Source organism: Gallus gallus, chromosome Z, assembly GCF_016699485.2.
Source record: "Gallus gallus isolate bGalGal1 chromosome Z, bGalGal1.mat.broiler.GRCg7b, whole genome shotgun sequence".
In the NCBI taxonomy this organism is placed as follows: domain Eukaryota; kingdom Metazoa; phylum Chordata; class Aves; order Galliformes; family Phasianidae; genus Gallus; species Gallus gallus.
In genome coordinates this window covers 10924040-10943412 of record NC_052572.1, presented here as the reverse complement: position 1 = coordinate 10943412, position 19373 = coordinate 10924040, and the positions used below count along the sequence as shown (strand labels likewise).

At 38.6% G+C, this 19373-nt stretch overlaps 1 protein-coding gene and 1 long non-coding RNA gene across 6 annotated transcripts; one reads left to right on the top strand and one right to left on the bottom strand.

The window, feature by feature from the left end:
* Window positions 1–301: 301 nt before the first annotated feature.
* Window positions 302–16880, top strand: C1QTNF3 (C1q and TNF related 3). Of its 3 annotated transcripts, none has more exons than XM_004937175.5 (6): window positions 302–492; window positions 5600–5711; window positions 7802–7956; window positions 11758–11887; window positions 13064–13163; window positions 14939–16880. In XM_004937175.5, exons 1-6 carry the CDS (start codon window positions 409–411, stop codon window positions 15096–15098), a joined length of 741 nt encoding a protein of 246 aa, XP_004937232.1. In that variant the 5' UTR covers window positions 302–408; the 3' UTR covers window positions 15099–16880. The 3 variants fall into 3 exon arrangements, with proteins under 3 accessions (XP_004937232.1, XP_425002.3, XP_046761755.1); XM_425002.8 differs by having other exon boundaries at window positions 302–696; XM_046905799.1 differs by lacking the exon at window positions 302–492 and adding an exon at window positions 5141–5314.
* Window positions 5296–19347, bottom strand: LOC107051929. 3 transcript variants are annotated; one of them, XR_005843249.2, is made up of 5 exons: window positions 19206–19347; window positions 18553–18693; window positions 8008–8095; window positions 7474–7552; window positions 5296–6271 (listed from the first exon to the last, which is right to left on the bottom strand). It is a non-coding gene; the product is annotated as an uncharacterized LOC107051929 (long non-coding RNA). The 3 variants fall into 3 exon arrangements; XR_005843248.2 differs by having other exon boundaries at window positions 8025–8095; XR_005843247.2 differs by lacking the exon at window positions 5296–6271 and adding an exon at window positions 6295–6742.
* Window positions 19348–19373: the final 26 nt, after the last annotated feature.

The following is a 19373-nucleotide window of genomic DNA, read 5'->3' as shown; positions in this document are numbered from 1 at the left end:
TAAACCATTAGCCACATGCTCTCCATTTCCATCACATTTTTTCACACTTAAACAGAAACATGCCAAAGAAAAGGTGCTACATTTTTTAATGCCCCCAAATAGGAACCATGGGAGTCCGTTAAATGCTGTGGCCATTTCCAGCATACAAATCAATTTTCCTTGTGGTGGTGAAGTGGTGAATAATGCCTGGTTTGTTTAAAGGAGCATGACTGATTTTGGATGAAGTATCCTGTCACTTTGGCATTTTCAGTTTTATTTATTGCGCACAACAGTATAAAACCTGGTACTGGTCTGAGTGCCAGGCTTACAAGTCGGATAGCTGAAAGGACTACATAACTCCTGGTGCAGCAAACAGGCTCTCCTTCCGCAAGACTTTTGCTGGACTCCTGAGAAATTATTTTGAATAACATGGCAGAGAAGGATTTCATCAGTTGGCATCTGCTGGCTTTAATTTTTCTTCCATTTTGCCTGTGTCAAGAAGAATACATGGAGGTGAGCAGAAGATCTTATAAACCAGTGGCCAAAGTATTGCAAAGTCACCACCAGACTGGCCACAAAGGTTCCAGAAGCAGGGAAATTTTGAAACAGCGGAGTCAACTTATAGAGTGGACTGTTGCTAATAGCTCTTCTACAGACCAAAATGTTCTGAGACCAGAGGTAGATGATGTAGAACTGACTACCTCAGATAGAGTCCAGGTACTCTGAATTAATCTTCTAAAGATAACTTTACAGCTAATGAGATATTTTATTATTTTTTTTTCTAAGATTACTAATAATATATTTATGAAATGAATTTTATTATAGCTGTATAATGGTCTGTATTCTGCTGGGTTGCTTTATACCACTTTTAAATGAGCTGGGAGAGACAACAGCATATTTGGGGATGATGGTAATAACACGGATAGAAGCCCTCTTTGGCTGAAACTTTGATGTGCTGGAATCATGCAATGTCAGATAAAGCCTCTTAGCTATTTCAAGCTGTTATTTGGTAAATATATTAAAGTTTCAGAATCAACCAACTGATTTGGCTTTGGAGGAAAATTAAAGAACTTCTAGAGACATTTGCAAAGATTCAATAAGCAGAGAATGAGTTTGCTTGAAAATCATGTATATTGCTTTGTGCTTGAGACAAGCATAACGAAATTCTGAGTAGTCAGAGTTATAATTCTAAAGGAATGCATGAAAAAAACCACAGGTACTTGTGTCTGAGCATCTTTTTAATTGCATATAACAACTTAGTTTCGGTGGGAAAAAGATGTGGATGGGAATTAAACTTTTAAAATCAGCTGCAGTATCTGCTTTTTAAACTGGGGGTGTTTTTGTGCCTTTCACATGGCAATTTGGATATTATAGTCATTAGCTTACAGCAAACTGAATAGTTTGATTATACATAAATATTGCAATCTGCATTTAAAAGAAAAATCTGAAGGGCAGAAGGTGAAGCTTTTTCTAGCACAACAAAATGCTACTCAAAAATGTTTTGTTGGTTGGTAATTTTTAGAAATAACAAGAACATGAGTGTTTTGTTCTTACTACTGATACAAATGTTTGGTCCTGCACAGTGCACCTTTTGTCATTTGTGATTTAAAACTCTTCTAGATCAAACCATGATATTTTGGATTCCAGAAATCATGGACGTTCAGACAAGTGTTGGGTAACAACCTCCTCCACAATCTGCTTCATGATAAGCAGGCAGGAGAATCGATTTTAACCCCATTTTAGGCTTAAATGACTGAAACACATCAGAGTATGGGAATGAGTTTAACACGCCACTGTATGCCTTATCTTTAAATTCTGTAGTTGCATTTCATATTTCCTGAACAGGAATTTTATGTTCTCCTAGTGCACTTGGCAAGATAGATATTTGACCGTTGGTATGTTGAATGACATTTGCAGCATACAGTGTACAATCGGGTATGTTATACAATGAGTCGGTTAGCATGTGTGTTTGTTTGTCCTAAGTGCACAGAGAACTGTGCAGTTGCATTCTATAGACCTAGATTGCTGGTAGTTAAAGACAGCTGCCAACAAAGTATTAGATAATGCAAGATTTAATACAATATAATGATTTTTTAAAGGTAAAATTCTCCATCACAATAGATTCCACTGCTTCTGGGTGCGTGTGTCTCTCTTACCAGAGTTTAGTACTTGTGTGAAGTTGTCTGCTACGAGAAGAAACTGACATTAAAATTGAGCCCAGCAAGTCTGAGCACAGCTGAGGGCAGTCATTTACTTGCCAGTCTCCTCTCTAGGAAGCAATCTTTGCTGGAGAAATGATGCAATTTTTGGCTTACTGAAATGAAACGGAGCAATAGCAGATGTGTGACAGGGCTAATCCATCATGGAGTGTCTGATGCAATAGGTATTTTCAGTCTCGGGACTCCAGGGGTTTCCAGGCAGAGGAGGAAGAAAGATGGAAAGGACGTATTCTAACTTATGTCAAACCTCTCCCTTGCCCTTGAGCTATCTGAAAGCTGTTTCACAGCTGCTAGAAACAACCAATCTGTGAAGTCAAAGGTTTCACTCCTTCTTGATTATCCTAGCTGCGGCAGGAGAACTCTTGCTGAAGTATAATAAAGATTGCATTCCTTGTTGTGCACTGAAACAATAGCATTTGGTTAAGAAGCCAGTTTCTGTACTTCCAGTAATTTATGAAAAATATAACGTGTGTTTCTCAAACATAAGAACTCAATGAACGGAGAGACATTTCTCCTTTTTGAGCCTGCTCCTTGAAAACCTTCAGGTACTATTCAAGATACCAGTGTTCTGCCTCAAATGCCAGTGTTTTTCTTATCTTACTGCTAGAGAAGTAGAATGGAGAACTCTGTTGCCCACGCAGACATGCTATTTTGCATTCAGAACAGGAGCCAAGAGCAGTGGGTGTACATTACTTGTCTTCTGCATTATCTTAGATAGCATAACAGAAACCCATAAAATTAGTCAGGAAGTAAAAAGCACTACATCTCCAATTATGATCAGTTCATAAGTTTAAATTAAGGGAATTTTATAGACCGTCTGCTGCCTAAAACTGCCTCCTACCTACAAAATTGTAGGAAAATCAACAAATATCCCCGCTATCACTGTTTCCCGTTTTCTATCTGTATTAAGTTAGTGATGAACCAGATACCTTTCAAAAGTCCCTAAATCATATTCATGTTCTGAAAGAAATGCCAAAGATTCATTGTGCAATAAAATTTATGTGGAAATGGCTGCCTAGGACAGCTTTGGCAAGTAAGCTGTAATTAATCTCTGCGTCCTACTTGAGTGTACTTTTACATTAGGCACAAAAGCCTTTTGACTGTAGCTTTCATTTAGTTCTCTGATTTCAGAGATTTAAAAAGTATCCTCAAAATTCATTGTTCTTGGCAACTGATTGTGAACATTTTTTTCCTCCTAGACAAAAAGTTAATAAATCAGTACTTCCTTATGGCTTCCATCAGTATTTATTTACAAGTCAGTGGGAGTGCTCTAATATAACCAGACTGGCAGGACTTGCCTTCCTGCACATGTAATAACCTGTTGAGTTCTTGAAGAGATTATGTCCAAACAGGTTTTGGCTATGACCAGCACTATTATCTATTATACGATAACACTGCTGGTTATATTATACAGTTTGGGCAGGATTTCAGTGCATTGTAAGAAATCTTACCCATGCAGAGACACTCACATGCCTGAAGTGAGGCTTTCTGACACAAACAGTTCATTCTGGGGGGGACTTGTGATTTCACATATCAGTTGTAACTGTTTGGATATTTCTAGGCTTTTCACACTTATTTGCATTTGGCAGATGTCTATATGGTTGGCTTTCTCATTTAACATGAATATCAAGCACTATCAAGGAAAAAGCTGGAGATTTTGATGTCAGCCAAACACTTTATCCCGATGGTGCAAAATGTTTGCACAGTTCCTGTCCTCTCAACTCCCCTCCAGGGAATGAAAATGAGTGGAAAGCAGTTACTTCTCTCATATTCAGAAATGTTTGATGAGTGTGCCTGGTGATTATCTGTTATATTCTTCTTAAGAGCTAGGAGAGATACAGGTTCTCCAGGAACAGACAGTCCAACAGGTAGAACTCATTTTTCTCATACTGCATACATTTTACCCAGAATAAAAGCAAAAAAAGCGAAGTGTTAACCAACATTATATAAATCCAAAGCCCTTTTGTCCACTGCAATTATTAACATTTCTATAACTCTTTGAATGATGAGTATATGTGCTGAGCTATCAGATTGGCCTTTATTCCCATGGTAGCTCCACTGTCAGTGGTTCCAGCTGTGGAGGGCACATGTCTGCGGCAAGCAATATTTTGATGGCATGAAAGGTATTTTCTACATCAGTGGCATAAATTTTAAAGCCTCTTGAAATTAATGGATTTTGAGGGTATGAATTCAGGGGAGTTTCTTGAAAGCTTTCAAAACTTGGGCATAAAACTTCAGTATTTCAAATCCAGCTGGTGACATTGAGGGCAGAAATACAGCATATCTGTATGATCATTTGGCAGTTCCCATCTCACCAGAGGCTAATTTGCTGTTAAACCAATAGATCTGCATTAAGCAAGTCATTAGATGATGATAAAGAGGAATGGAATGGAAAGAAAATAAAAGAAGTGAAAAGGAAGACAAATAATAGAATGTTGAGAGAAAAAACGCAGTTGGAATTACTGCCCTCTGGAATTTAAGAACTGCACATTTGTGGCTCTGGGTAGAAGCAAAGAATTGATAAGAAAAAGCAACAAAACAGGAAGAATGAAGATGTAGAGAAATAAAATAAAATCCAGGACATCTGCCTCAGCTGAGCCATCAGAAGCTTTGTGACCACTAAATCACTACAGTGAGAACTAACCAGGATTGAACGAGACTCCATAGGAATAAATACAATAGGGTGTGATTGAAAAGTACTGAAATAAAGCCCTTATCAAGCTACTATTACAGAAACTGAGCTGTGTATATTTAGCCTATTAGTTTCTTTATATTACTGTATTACTTCTATCATACAAACTGGTTAGAGATAGCCACCCACAACTGCAAATAATCAAGTGCCATTAATGCCAGGTGTTGTGGTCAGTTCAAATTTTTGTCTCGTAGCTTGGTAATTCTCTAGGTTCCCCCAGCTTAAATAGCTTATAAATACGTAAGTCTGAGGGCTTCAACAGTTTTGTATTTTTAACATCTTTCTAGCAGTCTGACCCAAATTTTCTTAATGCTTAGTGGAGGATCATTGCTGATGGCCAGATGAAGTCCCTTTTTTCCTACCACTTGTTCCCTATAGGCCTGTTTGTTGATAAAGGTCAGCTGAAATGTGGGGTCAGCAAAAGGTAGTATTGATGCCTAACTGGAATATTAATCTAGCTTTCATTGCTTCGTATTATTTTATTTTCAAAACCCCCATTATTTGACAGAACTTATTTCTTTCCCCCACTTAAATCTTTTGAAAATAACATTTTTGGAGAGAACCCAAGTATAGCAGATTTCAGTCCAGATAAGCATTTTGAAAATTAGCATATATGCAGAGTCTACATAATGAAGAGCCTGTGTCTGACAAGCATATGATCAATTTCCTCCATGAATGAGTTATTTAAAGCTTATTTTTGTGCCCTTAGCCCCCACAAACTGGACCACAGAATCCAGACTGTAGTTCCTGCTGCCGTGGTGACTTTGGAGTTCGACTCTATCAAGGGCCCCCAGGACCTCCTGGACCCCCTGGGATGCCAGGTAAAGATGCACTTTAATTGATTTTTGAGCAGCCTAATTTTAGGCTATAAATTTCAGGGTAGTCTGTGAAGTGCTACAGAATAATCCAAATCAGTGTCAGGGGATGGATTTGGAAGCAAGTTCTTCTAAAATTTCTTGAGGGGACAGAGGTTTTCAATTAGACTCTAAAGATTTTTCTAGTGAAAAAGCTTTTGTTAATAAAATTCAGCTTTCACAAATTCATGTTGAAAGCAATCTCATTGCATTTCTAGGCCAAATTATTCTTTCTCCTTAAAGCAGAGTGAAGCTTCCATTAAAGCTGGAACAACTTATTTCCTGGAGCTGATTATTGTTTTCACCTCGAAGTCTCCAGTAATGCTATTTTGTACTATATTTAGGAGATGTTTTCATTGGGCATATTGCTAGCCAAATACTTACAGAGACATACATACCCCTATTCTTTCATGGAAATTTCTTCTTTTCCTTCTTGCTTGTTTTATTTTTCCATTATAAAAAGTATTTTTTAAGACAAAATATGCACACAGAAGAACATGGTACACAAGAAGAATGTAGAGTTTGACCTAGAAAAAAAGAAGGGCCCATAGAAAGGAAAAAGATAGCTGTGTATTGGTCTAGGTTTGTTACAGAAGCTACTGCCAGGGATTTGAAAATTACCATCCCTAAAGCAGATAGACAATATTAATGAAACTTACGGTGAAACCTCTTATGCATTTGCTATCATTTCAAAGCAGACTTCTTAGAAGCAGCACACCATTTTGTATTATACCCACACTTTGAAGGCTGCCAGCTGATGCACTGGGGCACAGCCTAGTCCACCTGTGCCTTTTCCTCATGTGAATGTTTAACTCAGACACACAGTCTTACTACCAAGGAATGTCACAATTGTATGGCCCATGGCATCCCTCTGCAGCTTGACATTTCTCTGTTTCCTTCCACTGCTGCATTTCCTGTCATTATGCACTTGAGGTGAAGGGCAACAGCTGTTTTTCTCTTGATTGAATCAAATATTGTTTGTATACTTCTGTTCCGAGCTGTTAAAGAAGTAGTTCTCTTGTTACACAAACTATCAATCTTGTAATTTTTAAGAATTATTGATTTCCCAAATAGAAATTGCCTCTATTCTCCTATCATACAGACATTTTATTTGAAGTCATTTTCTTAATACAAGAACTTTGAAGAATCACTTACTCAGATTTTCTCTCAGACAAGGCTGTTCTTGGAAATTCATAACTACACCGACTAATTAGAGAACAAGCAGAGTGACAAAGAATATAATTTAAATTCAGGTAGAATTAGATCACTGATGACACTAATTAATCCTCTGAGTAATTAACTGAAAGATCAAGCTCTTCCTTTAGGCAGGCATAATAATTACTCTGTTATCTTGACCAATTTTAAAAGTTTGTCAGATGCATAGACACTTGGTCAGTAATTTCTTCAGTAAACAGAAGGAAGTAATACTGCAGATGCAGAAATGCATTTGTTGTAATGACCCCTATTATAAGAAGCCCCCTCAGAAAAGCTTCATTGTAACACTAACGTCTTCAAACCTATGAACAAGCAACCAACCTGTTAAGGCCAACCAGCACACCAGGAACACAGCTCCCCCAATTTTTGGCACAAATGGGCCAGTTTTTAGCTACTTTAGCTAAGGTTACACGCTACAGGTGTTACCTTAAGTTTTAAAGTTTTAAAGACAGCAAAATGTTTTTCAAAATTATCCTATCCTAGTCACCTTGAATTAATAGGAAATGTAGGCTACCTGATATGTGTCAGCCAGCAGTGGCCTTCACTTTACCCAAGCCTTGTGTCCTCTGAGGTCTCTTCCTTGGACATCTTCCCTGCAAGGCAACTGACATCTGAGACATGTGCAGCTAATAGAGCAATAACAAGATAACATGGTGTCTAACTCTTAAACATCAATGTACATCCTTCTGGAAAATGCTTGTCAAAAACATCTATTTCTTTATCCAATGGCACTGAAAAGTGCATGTGTTGCAAACTGCTAAAAATGGACCCTGTCACAGTATCTGTTAAAATGTATTGTATGAAATGACTGAAGTTAAACAGGAATGTCCATTTCTTTTAAGGAAATCATGGAAACAATGGCAATAATGGAGCAACTGGCCAGGAAGGAGCCAAAGGTGAGAAAGGAGACAAAGGAGATATGGGACCAAGGGGAGAGCGTGGCCATCATGGACCCAAAGGCGAGAAGGGTTACCCTGGGATCCCTCCAGAGCTACAGGTACAAAATATCTGCCTCATGTTTGCTGCAGGGGTGACTAGTACAGGATACCTAAGAAGGAGATCCACCTGTGAAAGAACACAGTGAAAGACAGATGTAGCGTTTGTCATGACTGACAGATATGCTCCACCAGATCTTCCTGGAAAAGAAAATAAGCAAAGTTTAGCCATTTTAGACTTAGAATCCATCTATGTAACAGCAGGAAATATTATGGCTCCCTTTTACAAAAGAAAGACAGTATCTGGGTGATTAAAGGTGAATAACAAGGAAAAACATTTTTTCTGTTAAGCCCCATTACATTACGTTGCTCTGTGCTTCCTAGAGAAAAGAGCAAAAGAGTTACTTAGACTCATGCTCTTCAAGTCAGTTAGGCCTTGTGAGACTCTCTGAAGTATATCTATCCAAATCATCCAAACATTGGGTCAAAACCTTTGAACTCAGAACAGAGCCCTCTTGTTTTGAAAAATACCATTCAGCAGACATCTGTGTTTTCCAATGTCTCAGTATCCTAAGTATGCTGAGAAGCATGTAGGCTCTGTGAGGTATGAGCCATCCAAAACCCATGGAAACATTGAAAGTGAGTTCAAGTTCGAGCTGAAGGAGTACCTAGCATTCTAGCTTTTAGATTAGAGTTTATTCATTTCACCATGAATTTGGGAGGTGGTGGAGAACTCATGTACATGATGTACCTGCAGTACAGCAGAGTCATGATGGTGTAATTGGGATTGTTTGGTCTGCAGAAGACTCAGGGGAGACCTCATAGCTCTTCACAGCTAGCTGAAAGGAGGTTGTGATGAGGTGGGGGTTGGCTTCTTCCCCCGAGTAACTAGCGATAGGACTAGAGCAAATGGCCTGAAGTTGCACCAGGGGAGGTCCAGGTTGGATATCAAGGAAACATTTCTTCTCTAAAGGAGTGGTCAGGCACTGGAATGGGCTGCCCAGGGAGGTGTTTCAGTCAGTGTCCCTGGAAGTGTTCAAGAAATGTTTAGACATGGTTTATCGTGGAAATACTGGTGGTAGGAGCATGGTTGGACTAGATGACCTTGGATGTCTTGTCCAACCTTGATGATTCTATGATTCTATGATCCTAATCCTGTTAAAGCAATCAAAAGTGAATGGGACTTGGATATCTAGGATCCCTGGTTACAGCTGAAAATGGATTTTAAGAGTTGTCCACACTGTACACTACAGTGTAAAAATGTGATCAGTTCATCAGCAGTGGGAGTAGACTTGAGTGTGTGTGTGGAGTAGCATAGGTACTAAAAGCAAGATTTAGGTGTGTGGAAAGGCTTTGGGATTAGCCTTCAGCTGCCATTGTGGTGGCTTCTGTAGGTCTTGTGTCAGATCAGCCAGTCTCATGTGGGGGAGTCCGAAAGCACTTCATATGACTCTAGATGCATTTGTGTGAGCCATTGATTATGGTTGGATTTAGATCCAGATTGAGAAACCTACTTATGCAGGGAGCATCTAAACTCTCTTTATAATTATTGGGGACCTAGAAGAACAACTCATCTTCATCTAATAGTCGTTGCTGGTTTTGGGCATATGGGTCTTCAGACTTCAAGGAGCATATAGACTAAATCTCCAGTAATTACAAGACAGTTTACATCCTTGCTCACATGTACATTCTCAAATGGAAGTGTAGTTATCTTGAGCTGCTCATACCCCTAAACTCTGTTCACCACTGAAGGTAAAAATTTGGGATGAAGCAAATTAAATCCACTTATAAACCCTCTGACTTTGGGCAGAACTGAAGTTCTGACCTACTTGAAAATCTACAGGTTTTAACTGAAATTTCCAAATAAGAGTAATTCATATCTGTTTCACATTCTCATTAAAGTTATGCAAGTTAACAGCAGAATCACTAGTACAACCAACTTGTGCAATGTGGGGAAATTACTTTGGATTTCTTGGCATTGTGTATGCTTGAGTTCTCAGCCCTAAGTTGCACAAAGATTCTGTCAGTTGACAGAATAAAATACATAGTTACAATAGTTTCCAAAACTAATAGACATTTGTAATAAAGCATAATTATCTTGGCAGTCTTTAAAAAGCAAGTGGAATTAACATTATAGCTGAATATCTTGGAAAACATATTTGTTGTAATTATGTTCAACATGGATTTTTTGCAATTTTAAAATGAGCTATCAGTATTTTTTCTTATATAAGACAGTGGTAGTGATATAATTATAAACTGAATAATGAAATGGCATGCATAACAAAGGCTTGGATGGCAACAACTGCTTTCAGGTAAAAGTTAATCACTCTTCGATAGAGTGCTTAAAAATTCTTTATGCAGTAGAGTATGTAATTTCTTGTTAACATCATGCTTAAAAACTTTGGAGAGGACAGGAAGAGTAAAAAGACTTCCGAATACAATACCTGTTTAAGTACAGAGTTATTTTGAAAGACTTGCATTTCAAAATGAGACACAGGGAGAAAGGACATTTTTTTCAGCTGTTCTGATCAGCCCAGAAAAGTACCTTGAGGTTAAAGAGAGAGTGAAATGGAATCTGAACAAAGAATAAATTCCATCTAGTGGCCATTACAGCTGCTTTGCTTTAACATAGAATGAACTTTGATGTGAACCTGGCTGAGAAGCAAGAACATAACAGTTTGCTGTCAGAGAAAATGTACCTGTGTAAGGATAAAGAAAATCAGTCCAAGCTTTCAGCTCACATCTGGAGCTCCTCAGATTTCTGAGAAAATGGCTAATGACTTCCATTGTTGGATCAGAACTGACATCTGATTTTGCCTCACTCTCATTAGGGTCTGAAATCAAAAGAAGTTTGGGGTGGTTTTTTTTTTTTTTTTTAAATAACTGTTTTTCTGGAATCTCATCAAGAAATTGGTTATTGTAGAGAGCACTTAACAACAGTAATTGAACACTTTTCTTCTAACTTTTCTTCAGAGAAATTAAGAGAGAGGAATAAAGTGTCCACTAAGTCACCATGTCACTTTCTAGCATGCAGATGCTGCAATTCTGCCTGTACTCTTTCTACTGACAATCGGGTGGGGGGATTATAGACTGACAAAAGAGATAACCCCCTGCCTCACCTATGCAACAGTTTTCTATAGATTGTTTCTTGGTACATTACTGAGGGTAATCTGAGTTGTCCAGTGTGGAAGGTTTTGCACTGCTACCTAAGAAAAAAATTTTGCAGCCAATATACCTCCCTGCAAAAATTGAGAGCGACAGTGATCGATTTCCTCTTTTGATCTTCACCATCCTCTGTTGTCCTGACTGGGGAATACAGGGCAAGAGAGGAAAAGTGCTGATTATTGAATCCCAGTCACTGAACTCCTAGAAGATCTCTAATAAAAATGCCTAATTTATCTCTGAAGGTAGTTAGCAAGTAACAATCGAGTATGGATTCTACCAAGATTATTTATTTAACATATTCAATTTAAAGCAATATCCAGCCTAAGTACATTAGGGAGCATATGAAAACTAACTAATTCATGTTTATCTACAACACTGTACCGGTTGATTATTGCATCATTCTAGAGAGACATGAAGGTAAATAAAACCCAAAACTAAGGTTCTGCCCTGCAAACACTTGCCCATACACTTTCCTTTACAGTCATGAATAGTCCAATTGAATCTAAGAAGGCTAGCACTCTTCTAGCTTCCTTCAATGGGAGTTCTGTTACAGGAGTTTAATGGCCTTGGAGCAGGCCCTAGAAGAACATCTCTGTCAGGAAAATAAACAGTCTGCAAATCCAGGAAAAAATAATGTATCTGATTCCTCGATACGTGTACATTTAATGAATGATGGACTAAGAAGTAAATTTTTCCAGGTTGCATTCATGGCTTCAATGGCTACTCACTTCAGCAACCAGAACAGTGGGATCATCTTCAGTAGTGTTGAAACTAATGTTGGGAATTTCTTTGATGTAATGACTGGCAGATTTGGTGCTCCAGTGAATGGTGAGTACTTGTCAAACAAAATAATGCAATTCTCAGTCCTCTGGAGAAAAGTGTGGTCAATAACAGTGAGAAAATGGTACCGAGTTAGCACAAGATCAGACTCTGCAAAATGATTACCACCTGCTTTCAGGAAATTGAAACTGAGTAAGTCAACAGAAATCTTGCAGTCAGCAAGAGGAGATGGAGGCGGGAGGACAATAATGTGTAAGTCAAGACTAAGACCACTTTCCCTCATTTGGCCTTTCTCACACTTCTATTCATCTACTTACAGTTATGGCATGTAATGTTACATTTAATGGAAGTCAGGCCCTCCAAGCTTGCTGTGACACTTGTCTTACTGAAACTTAAAGGTATAGGTGATTTTCCTCACAGCTGCTTTGTTTTGAGGTTAATATATAGAACCATAAAAGCATGAGTTGGAAGGGACCCATAAGGATCATTCAGTACAACTCCTAGCTCTACAAAGAGCCACTCAAAAATATGCGTGCAGATTAATAAACTTTGACCTGTTCAACAACTTTGATGCATGCTCCAAGCTCCCATTGTAGGGCCAATGGTACAAAACTACAGTTCAAGAACAAGAAGCTAGTCCTCCATCCTGCAGGCATTTGGTAAAGCTTGTGATACATAACAAGACTGCACTGGTAACATTGTTGGTGACTTTCAGAAATGAAAGAGCTCAAAAGGATGATGGAGAGGGAACTGCTGTGTAAGCAGAAAAAGTAGTGCATTGCGCAGGATGCATTATGACCAGGAGCGCAGCAGTGAGTGCTGTTACAATTGCTTGTGCCCTGAGTGGTCCTGGTGATGTGCTGGCTATCTGATGGCCTCCAAGGCTGAGCCCTTTTAGGAGTGGGCAGGAGCATGAAAGTAAGGAAAAAATTGGGAAAGGAAGGTCACTATATTCAGCCTTTGGGAAATTTCACTTTCACTGAGATGGAAGGGATGGGCAGTCCAGCTGTGTACAAGTCATTTCTCTGGAACAGGACATGGCTTAATCCCCAGCATACACAGAATAAAAATGAACCAGGTTTTGGTTTCACTGCAAGCAGAAGCAAAATGCCCCCTGAAAAAGCTGAAATAATTTTGGCCTCAGCTGTTTTTTTCCCTAAGCAAGAAGAACAAGTCTGTAGAGTGGCCACTTCTATAAAGAAAACACTTTGGTAATTGTTTCAGGGGTGTATTTCTTCACCTTCAATATGATGAAACATGAAGATGTGGAGGAAGTGTACGTGTACCTGATGCATAATGGCAACACAGTATTCAGCTTATATAGGTAAGTGGAGGACTATGACATTTTCTCAGCAAAAGACATTTGCATCGATGTGACTACATGCTCACATTTCAAAACACAAACTTGTTCGTTTTTGAAGAAATCTCATAGGGTGAAATAACAAGCTAAGGAAAAGTATTACATTTTGCTCTCCTCAACTTGCAAATTTACATAGCATCTGTCCCTGAGACAGGGCTGGAAAATGATCCTTAATCAGAAGTTCCTCAGTGCCGCGGGGAAATGAATTTGCACTGAAAGTCAGGGTTGGAGTCTACTGGTAGAATGCTGTCATTCTGTTAAAAACATATCTTCACTCTCATTTTTTCTTCTGTCAGTGAATGGGTGTAATGAAATGTTCAGCAACTAAAAATAGTCTTAAGGAAAGTTAAGGGAAAGTGCTTTAAAGGTAGAGAGCATTTAAACTGCAGTAGTGAAGATAAGTAAGAAGCAGGAGTGTTCCATTTACTGGCTCTGTTATCATTAACGCAATTTGAACAAAAATTTTCTATGCTGTATATATTTCTTGCAGATTCATCAAGAATAAGATTCACTTTTAACTTCTTATCTTCCATAAGGATCAGGTTAAGAAGCTTATTGCCGAGTGGATATGAGCAAAAAAAGTGTTTGAAAAAATGTTATTTGTTTAATCTCTATAAGGAGTCTGCTGACAAAATCAAGTTTATCTCTCAAACCTGATAAAGCACACACAAAAGCTTAGATTCAGCGCACTGGATTTTAGGCATTTAAGATGAGAGCAGCTTTATTTAAGTTGTCTAGACTTTTTCCATGGCCAGTAACAAAGGCACAACCAAAGGGCACTTAGAATCATAGAATCATAGAATTGTTTAGGTTGGAAAAGACCTTAAAGGTCATCAAGTCCCACCACAGCCTAACCATACCACCCTAATGCTAACAACCCTCTGCTAAATCATGTCCCTGAGCACCACAACGAAATGGCTTTTAAACACATCCAGGGATGGTGACTCAACCACCTCCCTGGGGAGCCTATTCCAGTGCTTAACCACCCTTTCTGTAAAGAAGCGTTTCCTGATATCCAACCTAAACCTCCCCTGGCACAACTTGAGGCCATGTCCCCTTATCCTTCTCCCGTTGTACTTCGTTCCCAGCAGATCTTCTCTGCAAAACAAAGCACACCCTGTTATTTTCCCCTAAAGCATTAATGCCAGAAAAGGCAAAAGGTGGAGGAAGAGAACCAACAATCAAAGAAATAGTTGGGTTAGCCCACATTAAATGCATCTGTGTTTCAACAAAAGACCTCAAGGTGATTTGAGTACCCTGCCTGCCTGCTGCCTGTGCAAGGAGCACAGGGATCCAGCTCACATGAAACTTCTGACCTGGAGGCATTTAAAATTGACTGTGATGAATCCCACGGAAAGAGATACCATCTCAGAAAATCCAGAGCATTGCAAAGAGTGAGCATAAGTTTATTTTAAATAGTAAACTCATAACCTGGGTGCAGGAGAAACACATAATTTAAAGCTTCATCCAGAGTTTTAGAAAGAAATGAGGAAATTAGGTAAGGTGCAATGTTTGATTTAGGGATCAAATGAAAAACAAACAAACAAACAAATAAATAAAAACTCCAAAATTTCCCCCAAAACTGAAAAGAATGTTGGCAAGCCTTAATGAGCTTTCTTGGATTCACTTTTTGGGGTTTTTTTTTTTTTTTTTTTTTTTTTTTTTTTTTTTTTTTGGAAATTGTTTCCTTGGTCATTGCTGAAAAAGATAAACTGACTTGTTAAAATATTCATCCTTAGCTACGAATCAAAAGGGAAGGCGGACACCTCAGGAAACAGCGCGGTGCTGAAACTTGCCAAGGGGGATGAAGTTTGGCTGCGAATGGGAAATGGAGCCCTCCATGGGGACCACCAGCGCTTCTCCACCTTTGCTGGGTTTCTTCTTTTTGAAACTAAGTAAAGAAGAAAACAGCCAAATAGCTGTTTACGTGAAGAAGCTTCTTTTTTGGAACTGCATTTATTTTTCTGGACTGTGAAACTGTAAAGGTCAGGAAGGCTTGTTTTGATGCAGTGCATTGCTATTTCTGTATCGGAGATGAGCTGCATACATTGGGTAGTTGACACAATTGTTATTGCTCTCTTCTTCAAAGAGAAAAACAAAGGCAAAGTAGTTTCAACAATTTAGAGAGCAGTTTGCACAATAAAGCCAATTTTGTCTGTAAACATACTTTAGTTAAGTATATACCAGGAATTGGGCAATTGATTCTTTTATTTTATTTTATGATGTGTTCATTTAAATTTACATGGAACCAGGCTGGAACGAATTATAAGTAGGCTCAGCTGAGACCAATTATAAAGGAAGACATTTTTACTGGACTAGAATTAACATTACACATAGAAGAAATAAATGTGAAAATAAAGATGTCCAGGATTCAGGTTTATGGCATCCCCACCTCAAACCTCCGAAGATGCATTTGATGTCAGTGTTCACAGACTTTTAGTGTGTATTTGTGCTTGCTTGCTCTCTCCAAAAAACAAAGAAAAATAATGAGTGGCAGTAGTTTCTGCCTTAGTAGCAACTTGACACTAAGGTAATTCAGTCTGCAGAGTGCAGGGAACTGGACAGGGGACCTGTCATGCTTCTTTCTAGCCTTTAAATTAATGAAACCTGATGTAAAGAATGCAAGCTGTCAAAACAGAGAAGTCAGGATATGTCAACAGCACAGAGAAACATATGAACTATGGAGTTCGGGGATCTCACAGAAGGATGTATATTTTAATGTAGCATATTTACTTAAAAGTGAAGATGTTGATAGAGTTTTCTTACCAGCCTTCCTAGAGCCAGTATTTCAGGAAAAGACATTGCAGCCTGGCAAAGCTGTAGCAACCTAGTTCAATATTTAGCTGGTGAAAGCAAACACTGGCTGCCTCAGCAGTTCTACCACAGTAAATTGGGCCATTCTTCAGCATTAACATTTGCCAACAGTTTTTCAAAATCTGGGTACCTGAAATCCTGTCTTACTATTTTCTTTTTGTCAGAATCAACAACAAATATACTAAAGAAATACAGAAGTTTGAATGTATCTTCTGCACATTCTGGCTCTCCACCGTGAACTAATGAAATACGGATTACACTTCAACAGGGTTAAGACAGACACTACCTGTCATTAATATGTAACAAGCAGGCAGGCTTAGGACAACATTTATTGGAAACTCTATACTGAATAAAGATACCATTATTGGTACAACAGAGAAAGGGAACAAAATCTGCCCTATGAATTTCTATGTCCTTGTATTATTTCTAGAATATGGAAATCACACCTTATGATGAATAATGTATGTTGATACTTGATGACTGTGATTTGTGATTTTTTAGTTTTATGCAGCAACCACTGAAAATATTCATCTTAATGAACAGTCCTCTGATGACTTCTATTCTTTCATGAATTTGGGATGGGTTTGTACCACATACCTTTTAAAACCTGACACCATGTTATTAGGATAAATATTTTAGTAAGATTCTGGCATGCCTTCAGATTAAACCCTACCAATCAAGTATTCAGATAATGCTGTTCTTCTGAAATAAATACACAAGGTGTATGAGATGTATGGCATCACAAGCTAATGATGTTCAAAGTAAGAAGAACCTTGGAAAAATTATTCTGTGTACGTGTTATCAATGTTTGCTTACTTTGTAAAACATACATTTACCCAATAAAGATTAATAGTCATAAAACTACAATGGTTTGTTCATATTTATGTTTTCTATTATGTATCTGAGATCAGCCAAAGACTTTCACCATTTGAAGACTATGGAAATATACACACAATACATATTTCTTAAGCATTAATTTTGCTACTAAGTTGGAGAAAGCCAATATTAGGGGTCATAAAATATATTCTTTTTACATACATATGTATATGCACACATAAAAATTTATATCTGTAAGACTTCCTTTAAATAATTTGTTTTCCTTTATGGTATGACTACTTTAATTCACTTGGGGCAGCACACACTGCTTTAAAAACAAGGGTATCCACAAGCATTTTAAGGCTCTTTGTATTACTGCCATAATGGCCAGTGACATAAAATACAGTTTTGCCATTCTCATTTTACATCATTTTCACAAGTTTTGTACAACTCGGCCTGCTAAGGCAGAGTGGAAGGCAAATGAAGAACACCACAAAAGCTTTCTGACAGACAGCACCATATGGGAACACATTCCCTATACAGGAACCGATGGTTTGTACCATAAGTAATGTGAAAAGTCCTGGGCTGCAGTGCAAAGTCCTGGATGAAATCTACTTTGCCTGCTTTTCATCTTCTAAACTGCAAGAGAGTAGATGCGTTGTTTCAGATGAAATATTTCAGATAGTATGTCAGTTCAGATCAGTGCTTTCTTTCAGGAATACATGTTCCTCGGCAAAGTCCATATTTGTTTTCTCAAACTATCTAAGAATCAAAAAATGAAAAAGAATATGAACTAATTATAAACTAAATAAATTTGGCCATAGTTAAGGTGCAAATTAATGTCTTATTGGTGACAATGTGGCTGTGCGACAGAAACAGTTCATAAAAACAAAGGCCTATCACACTGGCAAACCTAGCAAAATTGCCTGGGGTGCATACTGTGGAAGACACTGGTCAGCAGGAATGTCTTGCTGGAAAGGAATTAGGGCAAGATTGCCAGTTAGTGGAACACACGATGCCCAGTGGAGACCTGAAGCTCAGTATCCAGGCAATCAAAATCCAGGAGTAACCGTGGCCTAGACTTTCCAGTCCATACAATCGCAGTTAATAATAAACTTGCAGGAAAATATTTATTTTCCTCAGTTTAGCCAGCATAAAGGTTAGTCAAATCTATTTGCCAGTCTCTTCATCTAAATCCAGAAAGCACAGTAATACCATAAGCATACAACTCAAAGGTGAATACTCTAATTTAGGTACAAGGGTAAAGGTCCAAAGTATGGAAATCGCTGTCACAGACATTTGTTAACTTATCCTCCTGTTTCAACAGAGTAATAGGGAGCAAACCAAAAATTAATGGCAAAGCTTATTCCTTGCAGCAAGGCCAGATCTTCACTCCAGTGACTGCCTGGACCAAACAAATCAAAAAGAGCAGAATTTCTAGGATATGTTGATTTTAATGTAGTATCACAAAGCAGCTTACACATCTGTTCTCTGTGGATGAGAGTGGGCTTTCATTTCTAAATCTGTATTTTATATTCTCCAACAGATTCTTGGGCAGTATGAATTCACAGCTACTTCAGAGGGATGTACTGACCTCACCCAAACCCATTACCTCTGCAGCACTGAATTTATACAGCCACTGATTTCTTGCTGCATATTAATGAATCCTATGAAATGATATTGCATATATCAGCACTGTACTGTTCTTACTGTTCTTACTTACTGCAAGCCTATGACAGGGTGTGGCTGCCTGCTTCCAATACATGTTTTGTGTGGTGTGACTTGTTGCTTTGGGAGAGTTTCTTGGATGCAGATCATCAGTGTCATCCCTCGGTAAACGAGGATATCTACTTCTCTCTTACTCCTACGTTAAAACACAAATTTTCGAAGTGAATTTAATGCTCATAAAGTTTTGCCCTCACCTTCCTGAAAATGAAATAATTTAATAAAGTTCTGACTTGCATGTTGGTGACACAGAGTACTTTTGAAATGGTCACTGAAAGCAAAAAAAAAAACAAACCAAAAAAAAAACCAGGTGTACAGCACTGCATAAATGGGTTGCTCTGACAAAGCTGGCAAAATCCAGAGGTCACTCAGTTTGTGCTTAGAGCATTATTTAGATGTGTTAAACCAAAGAACACCAGGCGAAATGAAAGAAGGGGATGCAACCGAAACTGTCTGTTCCTGTTCAGCACGAACTCCAAGACCCTAAGATGACAGCACATGAAAGAAAGTGAGAATCACTTAAAGAAACACAGTGTCCCAATAACGTCATGGTAACGGTGGAAACAAATCAAACTGTTGATTTTCATATTCTTCGCTGTCTGCCTGACCCTGACCCAGAAGGAAAAGCACATCCGCCAGCCTCAGCGTTACCAAAAGCCAACGGGGCGAGTGGGAAACCCGCCGCTCGTGAGAAAGCGAGACCCAGGGCGGAGCACCGGCCCACCGATGAGGGACCGACCCAGAGGGCCAGAGGGGCGGCACAGCCCGCTCTTCTCCGGGGCCGCCAGCGCCCGCTGCGGCCGTTCGAGGATCGATGTT